The 17,993-nt window shown below is 38.4% G+C and overlaps 1 protein-coding gene across 2 annotated transcripts; it reads right to left on the reverse strand.

Moving 5' to 3' along the window:
• Positions 1-5,088: 5,088 nt before the first annotated feature.
• On the reverse strand, positions 5,089-15,620 carry olfm3b (olfactomedin 3b). Of its 2 annotated transcripts, none has more exons than XM_085255018.1 (6): positions 15,046-15,620; positions 12,249-12,392; positions 10,780-10,935; positions 9,791-9,902; positions 8,634-8,740; positions 5,089-7,359 (listed from the first exon to the last, which is right to left on the reverse strand). In XM_085255018.1, exons 1-6 carry the CDS (start codon positions 15,112-15,114, stop codon positions 6,682-6,684), a joined length of 1,266 nt encoding a protein of 421 aa, XP_085111144.1. In that variant the 5' UTR covers positions 15,115-15,620; the 3' UTR covers positions 5,089-6,681. The 2 variants fall into 2 exon arrangements, with proteins under 2 accessions (XP_085111144.1, XP_085111143.1); XM_085255017.1 differs by having other exon boundaries at positions 9,683-9,902; positions 15,046-15,618.
• Positions 15,621-17,993: the final 2,373 nt, after the last annotated feature.

The following is a 17,993-nucleotide window of genomic DNA, read 5'->3' on the forward strand; positions in this document are numbered from 1 at the left end:
GTTCTTGTGCTGCCATGATTTTTGTTGATGTTTTAAAAATATTTTAATAAGTGTTAATGATAAAAATGCATCACACTAAAGTAGAGAGTTGTATCTTTTGCAACCTGAAAATTGCAATGTAATTTGTAAAGCGTCACAGCAACAAAGCACAATTTTCAAAGTTACCCATCTGGAAAAAACGTAATTATAAGGTGTTATATACAAAAATAGGCCTTTAACGGAGGCAAAATCTTGTCTTGTTATAGCTCTACTTTAAATGTGAAATCTAAGTGTTCTCTGCCACCAATAGCTGTTAACTTTAATGGCTTCAATCATCACAGCTGACTTGTTTTAGACACATTAATCTGCAGCTCAATCTTGAACTCAAACGGTTTTCTGTTGCCCTCAAACACACCTTGAATGTAAGTGGGAACACCCGATGCAATGAAAACTGATGTTTTATAGAAGCAGCTTCTTCACTCATTTAGGTGGGAAACGAGGATGGGAACTGAAAAAAAAAACTATCGGAAAACACACATTCTTTGTTTGTGTTGTATTTTTCTGTTTTTCTAAAATATGCCATATCCATCTTAAAATGGAAAAATCTCTTTCCATGCTTTTTATTATTGTCTCTGCTGATTCCACGCCTATAACTACAGCAATGAACAGTTGCATTTTCAGACAGTGATAAGGTGACACAGCAATGATTTCCTCTCTAACTATTTGCCCACAGCTGTCAGAATGATTTGCTACACCATATGCTATGATTTTCTCAATCACACAAACAGTTTTTATTTCTGCTTAAAGGATATTTCACACTTCCTATAGAGATAAACGTGATTTGTTTCAGATCCTTTGTGTTGGCAAAGCTGAGCTGACAGCTAAAGTAATTCACACTGTTGATCAGCAGATGTTAATGTCTACACTGTCATAATTGTAAACACAGGCTCCTACTGGAATCTCATCAAATAGGATTGGTTGGACCACAGAAGTTACATTTCTCATCGGCTGATGGTAATGGCTTTCAGTATATATATATATATATATATATATATATATATATATATATATATATATATATATAAAAATTGGACTGTTTGTTAATTCATATCTACAGACTACTTCACATTATGTCTCATAAATTGGTCTGGTTGGGGTTCATTTCCTCTAAACTGTGTGTTGAAATCAATCACTGACAGGAAGCTGTTACCTAGCAACACATTCACAATAAAGGAAGAGGATAATCCTCAGTGTTCACACTGTATTCGTGCCCTTTTTAGTGTTTTTGTGTTGTTTGCTTTGAACTGGAGGTATTAAGTCACTAACGTCCCACATAAATGTTCAATTTAATTTCATTTGAGGTGACAAGTAAAAACAAAAGCGTGGAAAAAATACATGAGAAATGAAAGAAGATCAATACCACTCTCACTTTGCCAAATACGAAGGTACAACAAGCAGCTGCTAGCTTAGCTTAGCAAAACAACCGGAATCAGGAGGAAACAGCTTGCCTGCCTCTGACTTATGGTAATAAAATCAGCCTACATGGTCTTCCAGAGTTATATTTCATGTTCTTAATCCATGAAAAGCTAAAATGTTGGTTTAAAAGCTGGGTTACGTGGAAGAATAAATAAAGTTACTTCAGGAACAGAACAGCTGCAGACTGTAGCTCTTTAAACGTCATTCAAGAATCAAAATATGAAAGCGAAAAGGGACATTTCTTCTAAATTCAAGCTATAACTTTAAATCACAGAAAAACATATTTTTCTTGGTATGAAAGTTTAGTATAAATCTAATATATATAGTAACTGTTGTAATATTCAGCTTTTAGGGCTGCAGTCTAGTTCAAGGTCCTTGATTGTTAGTTGGTGAAGTTGTAAGGTGGAGCACGGGACACAGTGCACTAAACTTAAAAAAAAAGAACTAATAAAAAATCAAAACCTGAGTATGTGAGTATACTTCACTAAACTGAGCACACTAATAAAAGAAAGAAAAGAACTTTAGCCAGCGGCAAAGTTGACAGAGTTGATAGTTTATTGAGCTCTCAGAAGGAGTCCTTCACGAGCGGTACATAGCTGTACCAGACCCTGACTTAAGGTTAGTTATCTGAATTTAGAATTCAGTGCTTCGAGATACCGACAGAACCATAAGCTGACACATAGGAACTTGCTTGACATTGCACTCAAGGGATCGATAACTCAAGAGAACATGAACTCAATGTGGATGCTTCCTTCTTTGTGGCTGACCTGCATTAATCTGACCTGGGGGAGAGTTTTGGCACTCAGAATCTAGGCTGTGGGTGGTCAGTATTCTCACAGTGTATGCTACTGTGCGTCCTGTAATTGCGTGTGCTATGTGTATGTAGTGTAGGGATGTTACCCTGGCAGCAGAAGACAAACAGAGCATCATATCTCCTGACTGCATAAAGGATCCCTAATGAGCCCGTGTTCGTGCTGTATGAGTGAAAAGAGCAGCACACGAGGTGTGAAGGGAAGTTGTAAAAGAGTGTAATTGCTGTAATGTGGTAGAAGATTTTTCAGTGTTCTTACTTGTGTTACATTATTCGTATGATATGACGCACATCAAAACAAGATTGTGGCGTGAAAACCATTATTTACTTTGAAACTTCTTTAAACTTGTGGAAATGAACTTCCCCCGTCATTAACCTTACAAGATTTGATGAAGATTGTGTTTGCTTCATAATTATCTTCTATTCTTGATTTATTGTTTCTTTCCTCTACAAAATGCCATTTGAGATTGTTTACCACCCAATATTTATCCGGTTCCCATCTTACTAATCTCTTCATCTTACATTCCTTATCTTTATTTTGGAACAAATTAATTCTGATAAGAAATCACTTGTCTCAGTAGTGCACCAGCTTGATTGGTTTGGCTGGTCAAGATGAATTTCTGGAATCTTGAAAAACTGTGTCCTCGAGTTACAAACTTTTCAGTCTTTATCCATGTCAGCTAAGAGGTTGCTCCATTCTTGAAAGGTTGGCCATTTAAAATGTAACTTGTAGTGTGGAGCCTGGGTTCCTGTGTTTAATGGTCTTATGAGCAGTGGGTGGGTTTTTCCTGTCTTATGACTTTGCACCAGCGACGTTCCATCAGGGCAAGCAAGGCAACCAGTGCTTGCCCAGTGAAATATAAAAACAGTCAACAGTTAAAATAACCATGAAAGTAAGTAAAGTCTCTCTTTATTTTAATCTCATACAACAGAGTCATGAAGCTTCTCACCTGTTTGCATCCATCATTTAAATTATTACCATCGTGTGCTCTCAGGTGACCCTGGAAGCAGGCTCGACCCTGGTTGACTTTGTTCACTTTGCAGTCGTTAATGCCTTTCATGCCTGGTTTAAAAAAACAGGCAAATTGAACAGCTGAAGGCTGCACCAACACTTTTAGTTTAACATTACTGAGAAATCTCTTGGTTGACTGAATGCACTTTTTAACATAAATTTTTAATGATTTTTTTTATTTTTATTTCATTGTTTATATTTACTGTTAATGTCACATTACACTCAGGCATTTTAATTCAGCTGTGATTTTTTTGGGTGGTTGGTTATATATTTATTTATTTATTTTTAAATCGATGTGCGTCCCTGTTTTTCTGATATGATTAACAGCCTTTTAGAGCAACATGGTCCACACAGGACAGCTGGACTACAAACATGATTTTATAGAAGACAATGCGTCACTGGGGATTGAACATTGAGTATAAAGTTATAAGTATAAGCATGAGTGGTCGATCTGCAGTAGTAATATCAATCCATATAGTACTGATGGGAAGTATTTTTCTGCAGATTAAGTACTTTTACTTTTAATAATTTAATTTACCAATAATGCAGTTTTTTGGGGTAAGCATTTTGATAACTATGGAATAGGTTTCAGAATTTAGCCAGGAAGGACTGCAAGTGAAGATGTCCAGGAGGAATGTAGCAAGAGGCACGAGACTCATATAAAAGAATACAAGATAAGCAGTACAAAGGGGGCGCACAGCATCTCTGCTTGGCTTTCTGTAAAAGTCACTGCATATAACTTGTTTGCGCTAATTATGCGTCCTTTTATCTTTTTCATATATACATCATGAACTGCATGAGGCATTAATACCAAAGCAATCTCACAATGTCCATCCATCCATCCATCCATCCATTATCTTCCATTTAGCCAGTTTAAGGTCACAGGGGGGCTGGAACCTATCCCAACTACCATAGAGTGAGAGGCATTAACACAGAGATACAGACAACCATTTGTGTGCATGTACACATCCTATGGGTACTTTAAAAACACCAGTTAACCTAACCTGATTAACTGCATGTCTTTTGGGTTGTTGAAGACACAGGGAGAACATGCAAACTCAAGTCTTGCTTTGAGGCAACAGTGTTAACCACTATACTGCCCCACTGTTTGGCAAGGTATGTCAGTAAAAAAAAAATTCAGCATTTTAGGGAGAAAACAACAGGTTCTATCATAATCAGCACACTTATCCACTTAAGACTAGTTCACCCTAAAAACAAAAAACCACAAGAAGCATTCACACTTAAAGTTTGATTGCCTGTCTGTATATTTAACACAAACATGTAGTGAGGTGTGAAAGTGTTGGCTAGCAGTAATGCATGTTATATAAGATGGTAAGCATTCTTCTGCTTTTTCTTCTTTTTCTCCCCCTAGGAGGCCTCACAGCAGATCATTTTCCTACATCTCATCCTATCCCTACCATCCTCTTCTTACATCCACAAACCTTTACTGTGTTTTTTCTCTTATCTGAATCTTCAACAGGATGCAAAAACAAAACAAAAAACAAACCACAAGCAAGGGGAAGCTGCGGCTAACTGACAGAGGAGCTGAAAAAGCAGGCTTTGTACACTTAGCCTCTCACCCCTCTCAGGTGCAGCCAGTTCTCTGATGACCCGCATGACTGTTGCTGAAAGCAAATGGGGAGGAGCAAAAATCAAGTGTTATGCATATTCTCTGCTTGTCAGCTGTCTGTACTTTCCTTGTTTGAATCTTCTTAGTTAAAAAAACACAGCAAATGCTCATTAAAATAAATAAATAAATAAATAAATCTCAATATCTTTTTGAAGATGAAAATAGCTCTGAAAAGCCACAGATATTTGTATTTATTTAGTTTTATTTCTTCTTTAATAACTCCCAAGAAAGTCCACTGTGAACATTAAACTATATTCTTTATAGACACAGACATACCATACTATGATTTTGTTGACAGCTAAAGTGATCAGACATATAGTATTGCACAAAGGTCTAACATAACATAGTATACAACACATGGATGTCACTCATGAAAAATGGGAGTTTTTCAGTTTATAGAACCACTAAAGTCCGGATACAATTCAGACCGTGAAGCTTTTGCAAGCTGTTGTCACCAAGTACAAAGTGATATTTACAGCTCAAACATGTTGCCCTGTTGCTTATGAAGTATTCAAGTAACAGTAAAGTTACAAAGCTCTTATCAAGAATACAGTGATTTTAAATGAGTACAGTGGTGCAGGGAATAAAGAAGAAACAATCAAACCCTTACAGCAGAAAAGGAAATGCACAGAACTATGACTTAATGAAAACAATACTTTATTTGGGTTATGTATAACTTCTTATTTACACACATGAATCCTTGTTAAAGTTTTCTACTTCTGTATAAATGGTTCTTTACCAGGGACTAGTAAAGCGCTATACAAATACAGGCCATTTACTATTTACCATTAACATAATCAGAGAGGAGAATGGAGCGTTTTGCAAATGCAAAATACACAAACAGTTACAGTAAGAATGCTTTTACGACAACAAGCATTCATGCATGAGAGCTGTTACCATCGGGCTCACAGAATATACTGCACTGAATAAGGCATACAAACTGTTGCTGAAGTTACAAAAAAGCTGCTGTCTCAGAGTACTAAGTTAAAGGCAACTAGACTTTGGGTTGCGTTAAGTACTTTGACTTAGTACGATGTAGATGTCATAAGACCTGAATGTCTGAGGATTTTCATAGACACAAAAAAGCCAGTATTAGCAAAAAAAAAAGCCAACATTAACTGTACAGGTGCATTATGGTTCACCACATTTCTCGTTGTCTTGAACGAAGTCAAGTGCAAAAGTTTTAAAGTAAAAGTACAAAGACCAACTGAAAGCGAAATGCAGGCAGTGAAAAGCAGGAATAAATTAGCAGATCATGATGAATAAATGGCAAAGAAAGAATGGAAACAAAACGAACAATTAACGAACACAGAACTCAAAAATGAATAAATTAGAGGGCCTGAATAAATGTAATACTGAATGGAGAAAACCATTATAAATATGAAGACTTCATTTTGGAAAAGCTTTCATTTCAGAGTGAAAAGGGCATGAGAAATTACTTTAAGTTCATTGTTAAGTGTTTCAGAGTTTCAAGTGCCATTATTAAATCCAAAATGTTTTCAGGATGCTTCATAATGCACTGAATTGGTTCATTTTGTGCTGTCATTTATTTTATAGGCAGTGTGACATTTTCAATTAGACAATATCTTACTCAATTAACTCTGAAAAAACAGGTAAACAGCTTCATGTCAGTAAATAAATGCAAGAAAAAAGGCAAAGCTTATTAGGAGAATTTAATAATTTAATAAATAAATAACATTTATTTTGACATTCAGGCACAACCTTTAAATTTCCATATTTTAATCTTTTATGCGTACAGTACGCTCCCCGCCTCTAAGAGTCATCCTCAGTTTTAATGATGTGGAAAAGTGTAACGTTAAACAGGACCTGGTGGCCATTGTTCCAGCCGTAGAGAGCACGGTCCCTGGCATTGTAGTCCAACATAGACATGTGGAAATACTGGTTATGAAAGGGTATGTCTGTATACTCATAAGTGGAGGTTTTAGTGGAGTAGGCATAGTACACCTTGGCTCCGGTCAGGTGGGAATTAGTAATGTATAGAGTCCCGCAGATCATAAAAGACTCTCCGGCATTCCTCTTTGAATATTCTGTGTTCCATGTGTTGATGATCTGGAGCGTGTCTGGATTCAGCTGGCTGATAACAATGTTGCCAGCATTTTGGTTGGTTGCATACACGGCCCACAGTCCCAGCTCGTCTGCCATCAGGTCGATGTCTGAGAAGCCTCCCCAGGTGTAGGGGTACACATTGTGGAAGCCTGCCGACTCCAAAGCCCTCTGCGTGACCACGCGACCTGTCTCAAAGCTGTACCTCACGATGATGTTGCTCTGCATTTTGTTGTAGTACAAAGAGCCGTTGTATACTACGTGGTTTGTTCCAGCCCATTTGAAAGGCAGATTGTAGGTTCTGGATTCAACTCCTGCGACAAAATCAGTGATGGACTTAAACTCTTTTACTATCTTGTTGTTGGTGTAGCTGTCCATGTACCACACCTGGGGGGAAAAAACATAGAGATGATAATGAATTGTAATTGGTCAGTGGTTTGTATTTAAAATTGTGATAGAAATAAATTTTTTAGCAAAATAAAGAAATCACAGAACACATGAACTCTATGAAAGGAAAGATAGAAAGCAGCCATGGCCAGTAATTTTTTATTAGCCAGATGGTCGATGATACACTAATAAGGTCAAACCAGAACCAAGGAAGTGTGACTGCAAGCACCCAATGAAAATTTTGTAATCTAGTCACATGAGCAGTGCTTTGTTGAATAGGCCAGTCTGTATCTGTAGCAGTTCAAAGTGCTTCATGCTGTTGTCTTAATAGATATGCTAAATAGGAAAATGCATGACAAGCGTCAGAAAAAGGCAAAGAAGAAGGCAGCTAGCTAGAAAAATGATGAAGACTTTTGAGTCGATATATATAGCTTGTCCTTGCTGACTTCTTAAAAATATTTTTACTTACATACAAATTTTCTTTATTTTTTTGAGCCATATCGCCCTACACCTGTTTAGGATATTTGTACGAGCCTTGCAGCACTTTCACTTTTTAATCTTTTTTCAGTATGAAAAGTATACTTCTAAAAGAATTTTTTTGCTTCACTTTTTTTTAGTGATACTAAAAAGCTGGTTTGCGATGTTATGGATGAATGAAATGACATTTTATTTTATTTTGCATGCATTTACACTACGGGAAACTGTCCACCTCTGCAGTTTTTCGTATGTTCAAAACTGACTTTGCTAAGTTTTTACACTTCAACACATTTGACAAGGACACACAAAATGCATTTTGAGACAAACACTGATTGTTAAGTATGGGAATTCCAAAAGTCTGTCCTCCCCTTTTCTCAGTAACTCTAATCTTTTAGTGTCAGGGGTAAAACACTGACATGTAGTTTTTTGTGTACTTTTGTTTTGAATATTTCTGTCTTTTAATGTGTAAGATTAGCAATTAATGTGTCTAGTCATGACAGTCTCTGCAGTCTTGAACAGCAGTAGTGAACAAAGTGCAACATTTTCCACTTCTGCTGGATGAAAAGCAACCATATAAACAGCTTCAGCTACTGTATATCAAGCAGGAGCACAAGCAACATTAAGTTTAATGTCTGAACTCAGCAGTCAAGTGTGCAGAAAGCTTTTAGTAGGTGCGATGCTGTATTTCAACATCTCTCCCCTTTGAACAAAAGGAGGGAAGCCGCCACATATAAATTATTAAACTGCTCAGTGTTGTTTCAAAGACTTACAACCCAAAGAGATGCATATAAACTCACCCTGTTGTTTTTGGGAGACGCCTGCGGGTCGGTCATCCAAGCTCCGAATCTGGTGCCCGAAGTTTTCACCGTCAGTGGTCCAGTAATCTTCATAAGCTTGCCACATGCTGAAAACACACCATACAGCTGTGGTCACATATGTTATATGACTGGAATTTATCTCCAAGTGCTGGACTGCTAAGTGGGTTCTGGACAGCTTGTGTGCAGCATCTGGACACAGCTGTACTTTTGTCAGCTATTAAAGATATAAAGTAGACTGAATAAGAAGAAATGTGCCACAGAACAACAACTTATAATGTGTCTAATCTGGGAGAACACTTACCCATATGTTTTAATGCTCAGAGTACTTGGATTACACTTAAATGATCTTGCCAGGCTTTAATGGTGCCAAATGACAGTAGGCTATCACTTGCACACAAGCTTTGAAGTTTCCTATTAAGTATTGAAGTGCTATTTTACCCAATCAATCAAAGCTCACGCACAATGAATGCTTAAGCAATCATCTCCGGCTCCAACAGATTTCCAGCCACGTCCTATTAGCATTCCCCTGTTAGCTATTTATGTTGACACTTTGACAGGAGCCATCACTGTTGATAACCTGGCAGTTGGCAAATTGGAGCTTTAGTTATTCAAACCTTTATCAAAGGCAAAGCTGCTCTGGGGGCAGAACTGATCTTATTAGATGAATCAAACCTCAATGGGTGGAGCAATGTAACCACAAATTTTCTATAAGTGCGAATGGCAAACAAGACACAAGAAGGAATTTATAAGTTAAAATGATCAATCATCACTTTAAGTGAGCCTGAGTTGAATTTTTTCACTTAAAATCAGAGTACAAAGCTTCACATTCATCTTTAGCTTGGGAGAATGTTCTTTCACTTTGGGGTTTGTTAGCCCCCAGTAGCAGTTCTTGTCTGTCCACTGCTTTGGATCTAAAATGCCAGCCTCCTAGTAGCTGCAAGAAATGTGCCCATGATCCCTTTGCCACTGTATAATCCGATCTCACTGCGCACGAATGCCTTTTTTTTTATCCCCATCGCTGGACTTACTGAGTTTACTCATACAGTTCCGAAGCCTATTTTCCAGGTTTAGGACCCTTTGTTGCAACTCCTCATAGTCATAGGCCCCCATCTCCTCCTGAATGCCCATCAACACACCAGACAGGTTTCTGATCTCCTCTTTGAACTGTGAGATGAGCTTGGCATCTGTCTTGTACTGCTCCAGGACTGGAATCAGCGGCTGCAAGGATTCCATCTTTCCCTTTAGCTCCTGCAACAGATAAGTAACAGAACAGGTATTTGGACTTTAGAAATACTAGTCTCAACAAATCTCTCAGTTTTTCAGCACATAAGTACAGCAATACCATCTTCTTATTGTTTTTTTCTTATTGTTTTGTATCAATACTTACTGTTTTGTTTTACACAAAATGCAGATTCACTTCTTATTGTTGAGTCCAGGAAAAACAGCATAATAATAATTAAAAAAAAATCACAACAATGAGGAATACAAATCTAATATTTACAAGAATGTTTGCCCATATCAAACTTTCTGTTGTGAGGGAACTTAAACAAATATAGAAGCAGGGACACGCTCTAGCCGGAACCAAACAAATTCCACTAATGGATATTGCTACTACTAATAATTTAATGGAAATCCTGTCACTGTGAAGACAGATTTAGTACTCTTTACAATCAGTTTCTCCAGAATCTTTATCTTTATGGAAACAAAATCCTAGTATGGTATGTATCCTGGTATGTATTAACAACAGGTGGGTGCAAAGTTTTGAATTATAGTGGTGGCAAGGAAGACATTAACTCACCACAGTTCTGCTCATTCCAACTGTTTTTCTCAATCAAGGCTCCAAAAAGAGCGGTTTTACATGCCAAATAAATGGATAAATGTTTATTTATAATGCTGCCGTTAAGATATTTGTTATCTTTCTGTATCCATCCTGGGAGCCGCCTTCAGATTTAGTCTTGCTTTTATGATAGGGTTGCCCTTGGCTGGTCAGTGGTGGACCTGTATTGATCTTATCAGGAATGAAAGTTGATTAATTCAGATGCAACTCAGGTATCCTTGGAAGAGGTCCCTTCCCAGGCTTCCCTGTGATGTTTCTCACAAAGTTAAACATCAAACAAAAATATACCTGAAAGTTTTTGTTGACGAGCGTCTTCCTATCCGCTTCGATCTGCCGGAACTTTGACCGCAGTCCTTTGATCTGGCTCTCCATTCTCATGATATACTGAAAGTCCCTCTGCGTCCGCAGGTTCAGCACCTCGATTGACTGTGACATGTTCTGCACCTTTTGAAAAGAATGAAACAGCGCTGCATTGATTTTTCCGTCCACCACAAGATTAAAATGTCCCCCATGTTCAGCCTTTCGGTAGGATGCCATGCTCTAACTTCCCAAAGAACAAATCAACATTTTGACCTCCAAAGTGATTGTCTTTTAACAATTCAGCTGAGTAGAGCTTCAGATGATATTTTTTTCAGAGGCACAGTACTATCACATAGCAGTTTTTCATCAGTTTTAAATTTAGGTTCCATTTTGACAGATTTAATTCAAGTGTTTTTCAAATGTCATAGACAAACTACTGAATCTGATGAATTTTAATGACATATTAGGAGCAAACACTTAATGTAGAAACCTTACAGTGTGTCTTTGTGGTTGAACAAAAGCTACATTTATGGGGAATGTGAAGGAGGAAGAGATAGCTTCCCTTCTTTCTTCTCTTTAACTCAACTTATAATGAACCAACAGTACTGGTGCACAACCCCGGTAAAGCGGCGCGGGGCTTGTGTGTTGTGTTCTGCATACTTGTCTGGCTCTGGTAGAGGAATCCTGAAATGGCCTCACTGATGGCCTGAGGCAGCTTAGTACATTAGTGTCAGAGGGCCCAGTGAATGACAGAGAACACCCTTTGGCATACAACATTAAAATGTAGGCTACAGCCATGTTTTCTCATGTGACATAGTCATTGAGGAAAGTGATTCTAGGGCTGTGCTATTTTTTCGCTTGTAGATAATGCATTTAAATCGTGACAGGCATGGGGCAAAAATAACATTTGGAATTACATTCGAGATTTCCACTTCAATTCACAATGATGGCTGTCGTGTTCCAAAAATCATTTCAGGTAATCAAGACCAAATCCACACTTTTACAAAAAATGTCTATGGTAGCAGATGTAAAGGAAAAAATAAGTGATAACAATTTAATTTTACTTTTTTTTTTACAGATAACAATCCTGGTCAAATACTTAAAGCCTTCTAAAATCTGAAACCTTAAAAATATCCTTGATTGATTTGATACACAATAAAGGGATGCTCGAGTTCTATTAAGGTGGGATGGAATGTGCTCTCATCTTCCCAAGTAGTCATTCAACTGATGTCATCCATGCTATATATGCAGAAGTGGAAAACAGGGTTATGGACCTGGCTGGTGCAATCTCTCAAAGGATTAGGGCAGCAAAGAAGCATGAATAATAATTTAAATTGATGCCATATGTCTTTGAATTCAAGTGTGCTCTTTTGTTAAAGCAAACACATACGGTGAAGAATGAGCATGTGCGTGCATTGTCACTTATACAGAAGCGTGTGTGTCTGTGTTGAATGCACCTTCTCCAAGAGCTGGCGGAGCTGCCTGCCTTTGGCATCTCTGGAGCAGAGATTCTGTTCAGGAGCCACCACTGTGCAGATGCAACGCCCATCTGCATCCTGAGCCGAGCTGTACACCTGCCACCCTTCCTTTGGCCTGATGGTCTGCACAGAGAGACACATGCAGCCATAAATACACAGCACACATTTCTACAGACGTGCAGTTGATGTCATGACTCTGACATCGCAGCACACAGCTGTTATGTTTTGTAATTTTGTTTATTATAGGTCATCCATTCTTCTGCCTTCTGCCCCAAAGCTGCAACACCAACCAATTCCACTGACTTAGAAAAAGTCGCTGCTTTGAAAGAACAAAGTGCTTTTGCTGTAAGATATTCCTCTGCTCACTGTGTATGGTCTCCAGCGAATTTCCTCTTCAACAATAAATAGTGTTTCCTGGCCTTGATGAATAACCCGAGAGCTGAAATTCCTCCGTTTCTCCTTACTAGGCCTACCAGTGCTCTAACTGAAAGTCCTGCTGAACGACACAGATAAACCTGATTTGTGGGAGCTCATCCTGCTCTTTATTACAGTCAATATGTTCCACGGTGCTGGCATATAAGGCTCAAAGAACATAATGTTATGCATCATAAGCCGAAGCAGAAATTTAAAACCGTCAACTAAAGTTGGAGTGTGCACAGTAAAAAAAAAGTAGCTTTTACTCCAAACTTTGATCAAACTCTTCTGAAGTGCAGGAAAAGTTGATAGTTATCAGACACAAACAAGGGATCCATATTTGCTGTTTATTCTCTGCATGGGAAATTAACACAGGACTGGCAGCCAAATACTGGCAACCCTCGATTGTGAAAAGGAAATTTTTCTGCCTCTTTGGCAGACGGCCGATTGTTTTTGGATTTTGTTTTTACATTCAAAAACTACAGTTGGATGGAGAACAACATGTGAAACATGTGAACTCCACCAGACTCTGAAGTGTATGGCTAAAAGGTGAAGTGCCCTGTTTTTAAAGTGCAGGCATCCATTCCTTTTCCCATCCCTGCCTGTCATCCTAAGCAGTTTAAAGAGCATTTTGAATCATCCATGAAAGATCATGTCCCCTCTGAGCAGGCGAAAACGTCACACTAAGGAGAAAGCTCAGACTTTGACTCATCATTTTCACCTACAGAGAGGCCGCTTTTTGTCAGTTTGTAATCTGTTACTACCATGCAAAGTCATGCTGTTTAAGAAATAATCGATAAGGCGGTCTATTATCTCCCTTTGCAGTTTACATTCCATCACAATTTCTGTTTGTAAAATTTGCATCCTCACTCATCAGCAAAATCTTTCCCTTTAACATTTTTTAATAATGTTTCCCTTTAACATTTGCTACTGGTTATTTGTAAAGTTTGTGATTTAGGAATTAAACCCTGTGAATTGTGCCTGTGTTCTGATGCTACGTTGGCCCTGATATGATCTCATAACCCACAATATTTTCTTCTTCCTGGTATGGTCAGTGTGCATTTCATGAAAAAACAAAACCACAGTGAAAAGCATCAGTAGGAACATGAAACAAGTGCAATGGAATATCTTGAGTTCATGTGAGATACATTGCCACAGCCTGAAAATTATTAGAGATTCCAAATAGCATAGTTAACCATGACTGTCTCTCTCTCTGTATATCATAGCTGAATGGGATAAAAGAGTCAGAAAAAAAACACCCTCAGCTCTTCGTCTCCTTATTTTGCTTTGAAAGGCCCCTGAAAAGAAGCTAGTTTGACTAATCTGTCTTCCTCCTATCTCTTGAGTGATGCACATCCTTTCCACTCTTCTCACTCTCACATTTCCTCATATTAAAATGATTCTGTTGCTCAGCCAAGCCAGATGCACTCTCCAATTAGGCTTTTTTTTATGAGGAACTCTGCACAAAGAATTTTTTCTTTCATTAAATAATTCAGACAGCTGCTTCCACTTTTGTTTGGGGCATTTAGACTTTTCTTTTTCATTATTACTGATAAGAAGGTAATTTTGAGTATTTCCTGTGCAACAAAATTTCCTGTTTTTTTTAAAGCATCATTATTTCTGTACACCACTCTCAATCGTGGCAAGGTGTTATGTGAGGGCACTGCTTTGCAATCAAGACATTGGCAAGGGGACTGTACTCTGCATGGGTGGGATGAACCTAATCGACCATTGTTCTTGTCCAACTGGCTTGCTGGTCTGCAAGCTGCTCCTCCTAATTTGTTACAATACTCCCAAACCCGACTATGTCCTTAAATGACTGCATGACCATTTGATGAATACATTTAAATTAAGTGTGATTGTTACAGAAAAATGCCACCAGCAAAATATGAGTTTAGACACAGCACCATTTTTTTCAACAAAGACGGAACTCTCCCTTAAAAGTGAGTTATAAGCCTGGCAATATTCCAGGATCGATATCAATACTCTATTGTTAATGTAAGCAATAAACAAAGTGCTATGAGGGTGGTTCTACTTCTGCCACCACTTGGAATATCTTTTGTTTTTAAAAATAAAATTGTATTTTGTCCACACATTAGGTCTGTGTGTAAATGTAAATCCCCTGCCAGTGCTGGAGCGTGTATGGTATGTATGTGTATGGCTAACAATAGCAAAGAACCAGCCAAACACGCAATTATGGCAGAAAACTGACAATTTCTTTATGTTATTGTGTTTTCAGTAAACACGTTAAATACACCTCTAATCACTTGAACTCAGCATTACATGACAGTACAAGCTCATGCCCAAGTTTATTGTGCTGTTCCTGGTAGAAATACGAGAGGCAGTTGTGTTGGAAACTCACCACCGTAGGGCAGTATCCGAACAGCAGCAGAAACAGCAGCGGATTCAGGACCACGGACAGCGACCACATTCTGTCGGCTGCTACAACGTTTCCTCCCTCCACCTCCTCCGCGCCCACAAGAAGAAGAAGAAAAAAAAAAATCACGCAAGTTTTTGTTTGAGTGCTCAGGCCACCACGTCCACTACGCTCTGGTAACAACCGCGGCTTCCCGTAGAAGAGGGGGGCACATCCATCCACTGCTCCCCGTTACGCATGCCATATGGACAGCGGGGAGAAACCTCGTCACTGCAAGGAGGAAAAAAGTTTGTGGGCACGCAAGCTGCGAAAAGCCGAGCTGCGGTTTGGTCAAAGGGATCCTTGTTCACGGATATGACATCATCCAAACGTCTCTCTTGACTTTTAATGAGCTCGTGTGTGAGAAGGAACCACCGGCAGCTGTGAGGTGACAAAAGTTGCAGCTGGCAGTATTTAACAGAAAATAAGAAGGCAGAGATCAGAGCTGCTGCTGCTGCTGCGTTTTTGTCACTGCAGAGAGAAGGCGCGCCAGACGGTACTATGAGAGCAGCAGAGAAACATACTGAAGGCTAGACCCTGTTTACTAAAAAAAAATCACGGAGCAAACAAGATCTGAAAAAGCTGATAGCTGCTTTAAGCGTCAGATCGATATAGAATAAAGCTATTGTTTTACTACCCAACTTGATCATCAATTTGAGGCCGTTGTATGGAAGCCCATTTACGCCCATTAACTAGCACTATATATATATATATATATATATATATATATATATATATACTATAATTTAATTTTATTCAATTTTATTTATATAGAACCAAATCACAACAACAGTCATCTCAAGGCGCTTTATATTGTACACTAAATCCTACAATAATAGATACAGAGGAAAACCAACAATCATATGACCCCCTATGAGCAAGTACTTTGGCATCAGTGGGAAGGAAAAAACCCCTTTTAACAGGAAGAAACCTCAGGCAGAACCAGGCTCAGGAAGGGGCGGGGCCATCTGCTGGATGAGAGAAGGAAAACAGGATAAAGACATGCTGTGGAAGAGAGACAGAGATTAATAACAGGTACGATTCAATGCAGAAGGGTTTATTAACACATAGTGAGAGAGAAAGGTGACTGGAAATGAAAACCTCCATGCATCATGGGAATCCCCCGGCAGCCTAGTCTATTGCAGCACAACTAAGGGAGGATTCAGGGTCACCTGGTCCAGTCCTAACTATATGCTTTAGAAAAAAGGAGAGTTTTAAGTTTTAATCTTAAAAGTAGAGATAGTGTCTGTCTCTCGAATCCAAACTGGAAGCTGGTTCCACAGAAGAGGGGCCTGAAAACTGAAGGCTCTGCCTCCCATTCTACTCTAGGAACTCTAGGAACAAAAACTCTAGGAACAACAAGTAGGCCTGCAGTGTGAGAGCGAAGTGCTCTAATAGGGTGATATGGTACTATACAATAATAATAATAATAATAATAATAATAATAATAAATTTTATTTATGAGCACCTTTCAAGTCACCCAAGGACACTTTACAATAGGATAAAACACTTAGTAAAACAATGGCAGAATAAGAACAATAAAATAAAAGCACAAGATAAAATTAACAAACAGTGGATTCATAGTGAATATGCAGATTTGAAATATATATATATGTATGTATGTGTGTGCGTGTGCGTGTATACTATTAACTTCAAATATGTAATGTTATGACACAGTACTATATTTTGACACAGTACTATCATGACATCTCTCTCTCTCTTTGTCTCTCACATGCCTTCACATGACACATTGTTTTTCAATTAATCCATTAAATAATGCTTTGGGCATTCTTTATGCACACAAATAGAGTTCACAGGCATGACTACTTCACACAGTTGGGGTGTTTTTTCCTTTGGCTTCTGTGCTCAAGCTGATTCCCCTAAATTGAGAAGTGGAAGAGCGCATTGGCGTAAATAAGTCAAGTCAAGTCAAGTCAAGTTTATTAAACTTTAAACCTTCAGACATTTGCTGTTTTGAAGTTAGACTTAAATAGGCTATGTTTATATTTTCTTTTATAGGCCTTCAGGCTGCTTTCATTTATCATTTATCATCTTGCCTGTTCTTTCTCCATATTTGCTAAACCATGTACTATGTTCTTCAGCATTTAAAGAAATTAGTTTGTGGCTGCTACACAACTATATGGGTTCATCAATTTCATGACAATCAGAGGACCAATGAGAGTACCAGCAACCTTTTCCTTGGTGTGCATGTGTTAAGCAGTTCCCCATTGCTTTGGTATATGTTTAAACTAATTAAATGACTTCATATGTTCAAAGTGCTATATGTTACAGTTGTGTTGCAACTGTAACAGCCTGACTATGTACGTTAGAGTGACAAACTCATGATCAACATACGATAAGAACACAGTAGCTTTAACTCACGAGCTTCTCCCTCATGCAGTATCTTTGCCTCATGCATTTCTTTCAACACTCCCACCACCATCAGGAGGCCCACCTTCAATTTGAAAACGTCCAGACAGATAATAGCAATTATTTTGCATCTAGTATACTAAAAACATTTCGCTCAGATAATATTTGACTTGTGCCATATCTTCTGTGTTCTTTGAATGCCGCTCAAGACTTCCCCCAGAAGCCGTTCACAGTCTGCAACAAGCGCATGTCCTTGACAGCAGGAGTCACCTTCAACCTTCTAAGAAGACTTCAAGTTTTGCATGCCAACTGGTGTTTCCTCCTTTTTAAGGAATATAGACAGTTTGAAAGAGACACAAGGTCTCAAATGCAAATTTATGCCAGTACCAAGTTATCTTATGCTAGAAGTGTTGAGACACACTTTTGGTTTCACAAAAGGATGCGATGATTGGCTTTACAGTTTTTTTTTCCTGGGTGCTCCAGTAAATACTGATGTAAGAGCGGCCACTATAAACTGCAGATGT

This window comes from Mchenga conophoros, linkage group LG18 (genome assembly GCF_057382185.1).
Source record: "Mchenga conophoros isolate Kocher_MC1m ecotype Shallow Benthic linkage group LG18, M_conophoros_male_GT1.1, whole genome shotgun sequence".
NCBI classification, from domain to species: domain Eukaryota; kingdom Metazoa; phylum Chordata; class Actinopteri; order Cichliformes; family Cichlidae; genus Mchenga; species Mchenga conophoros.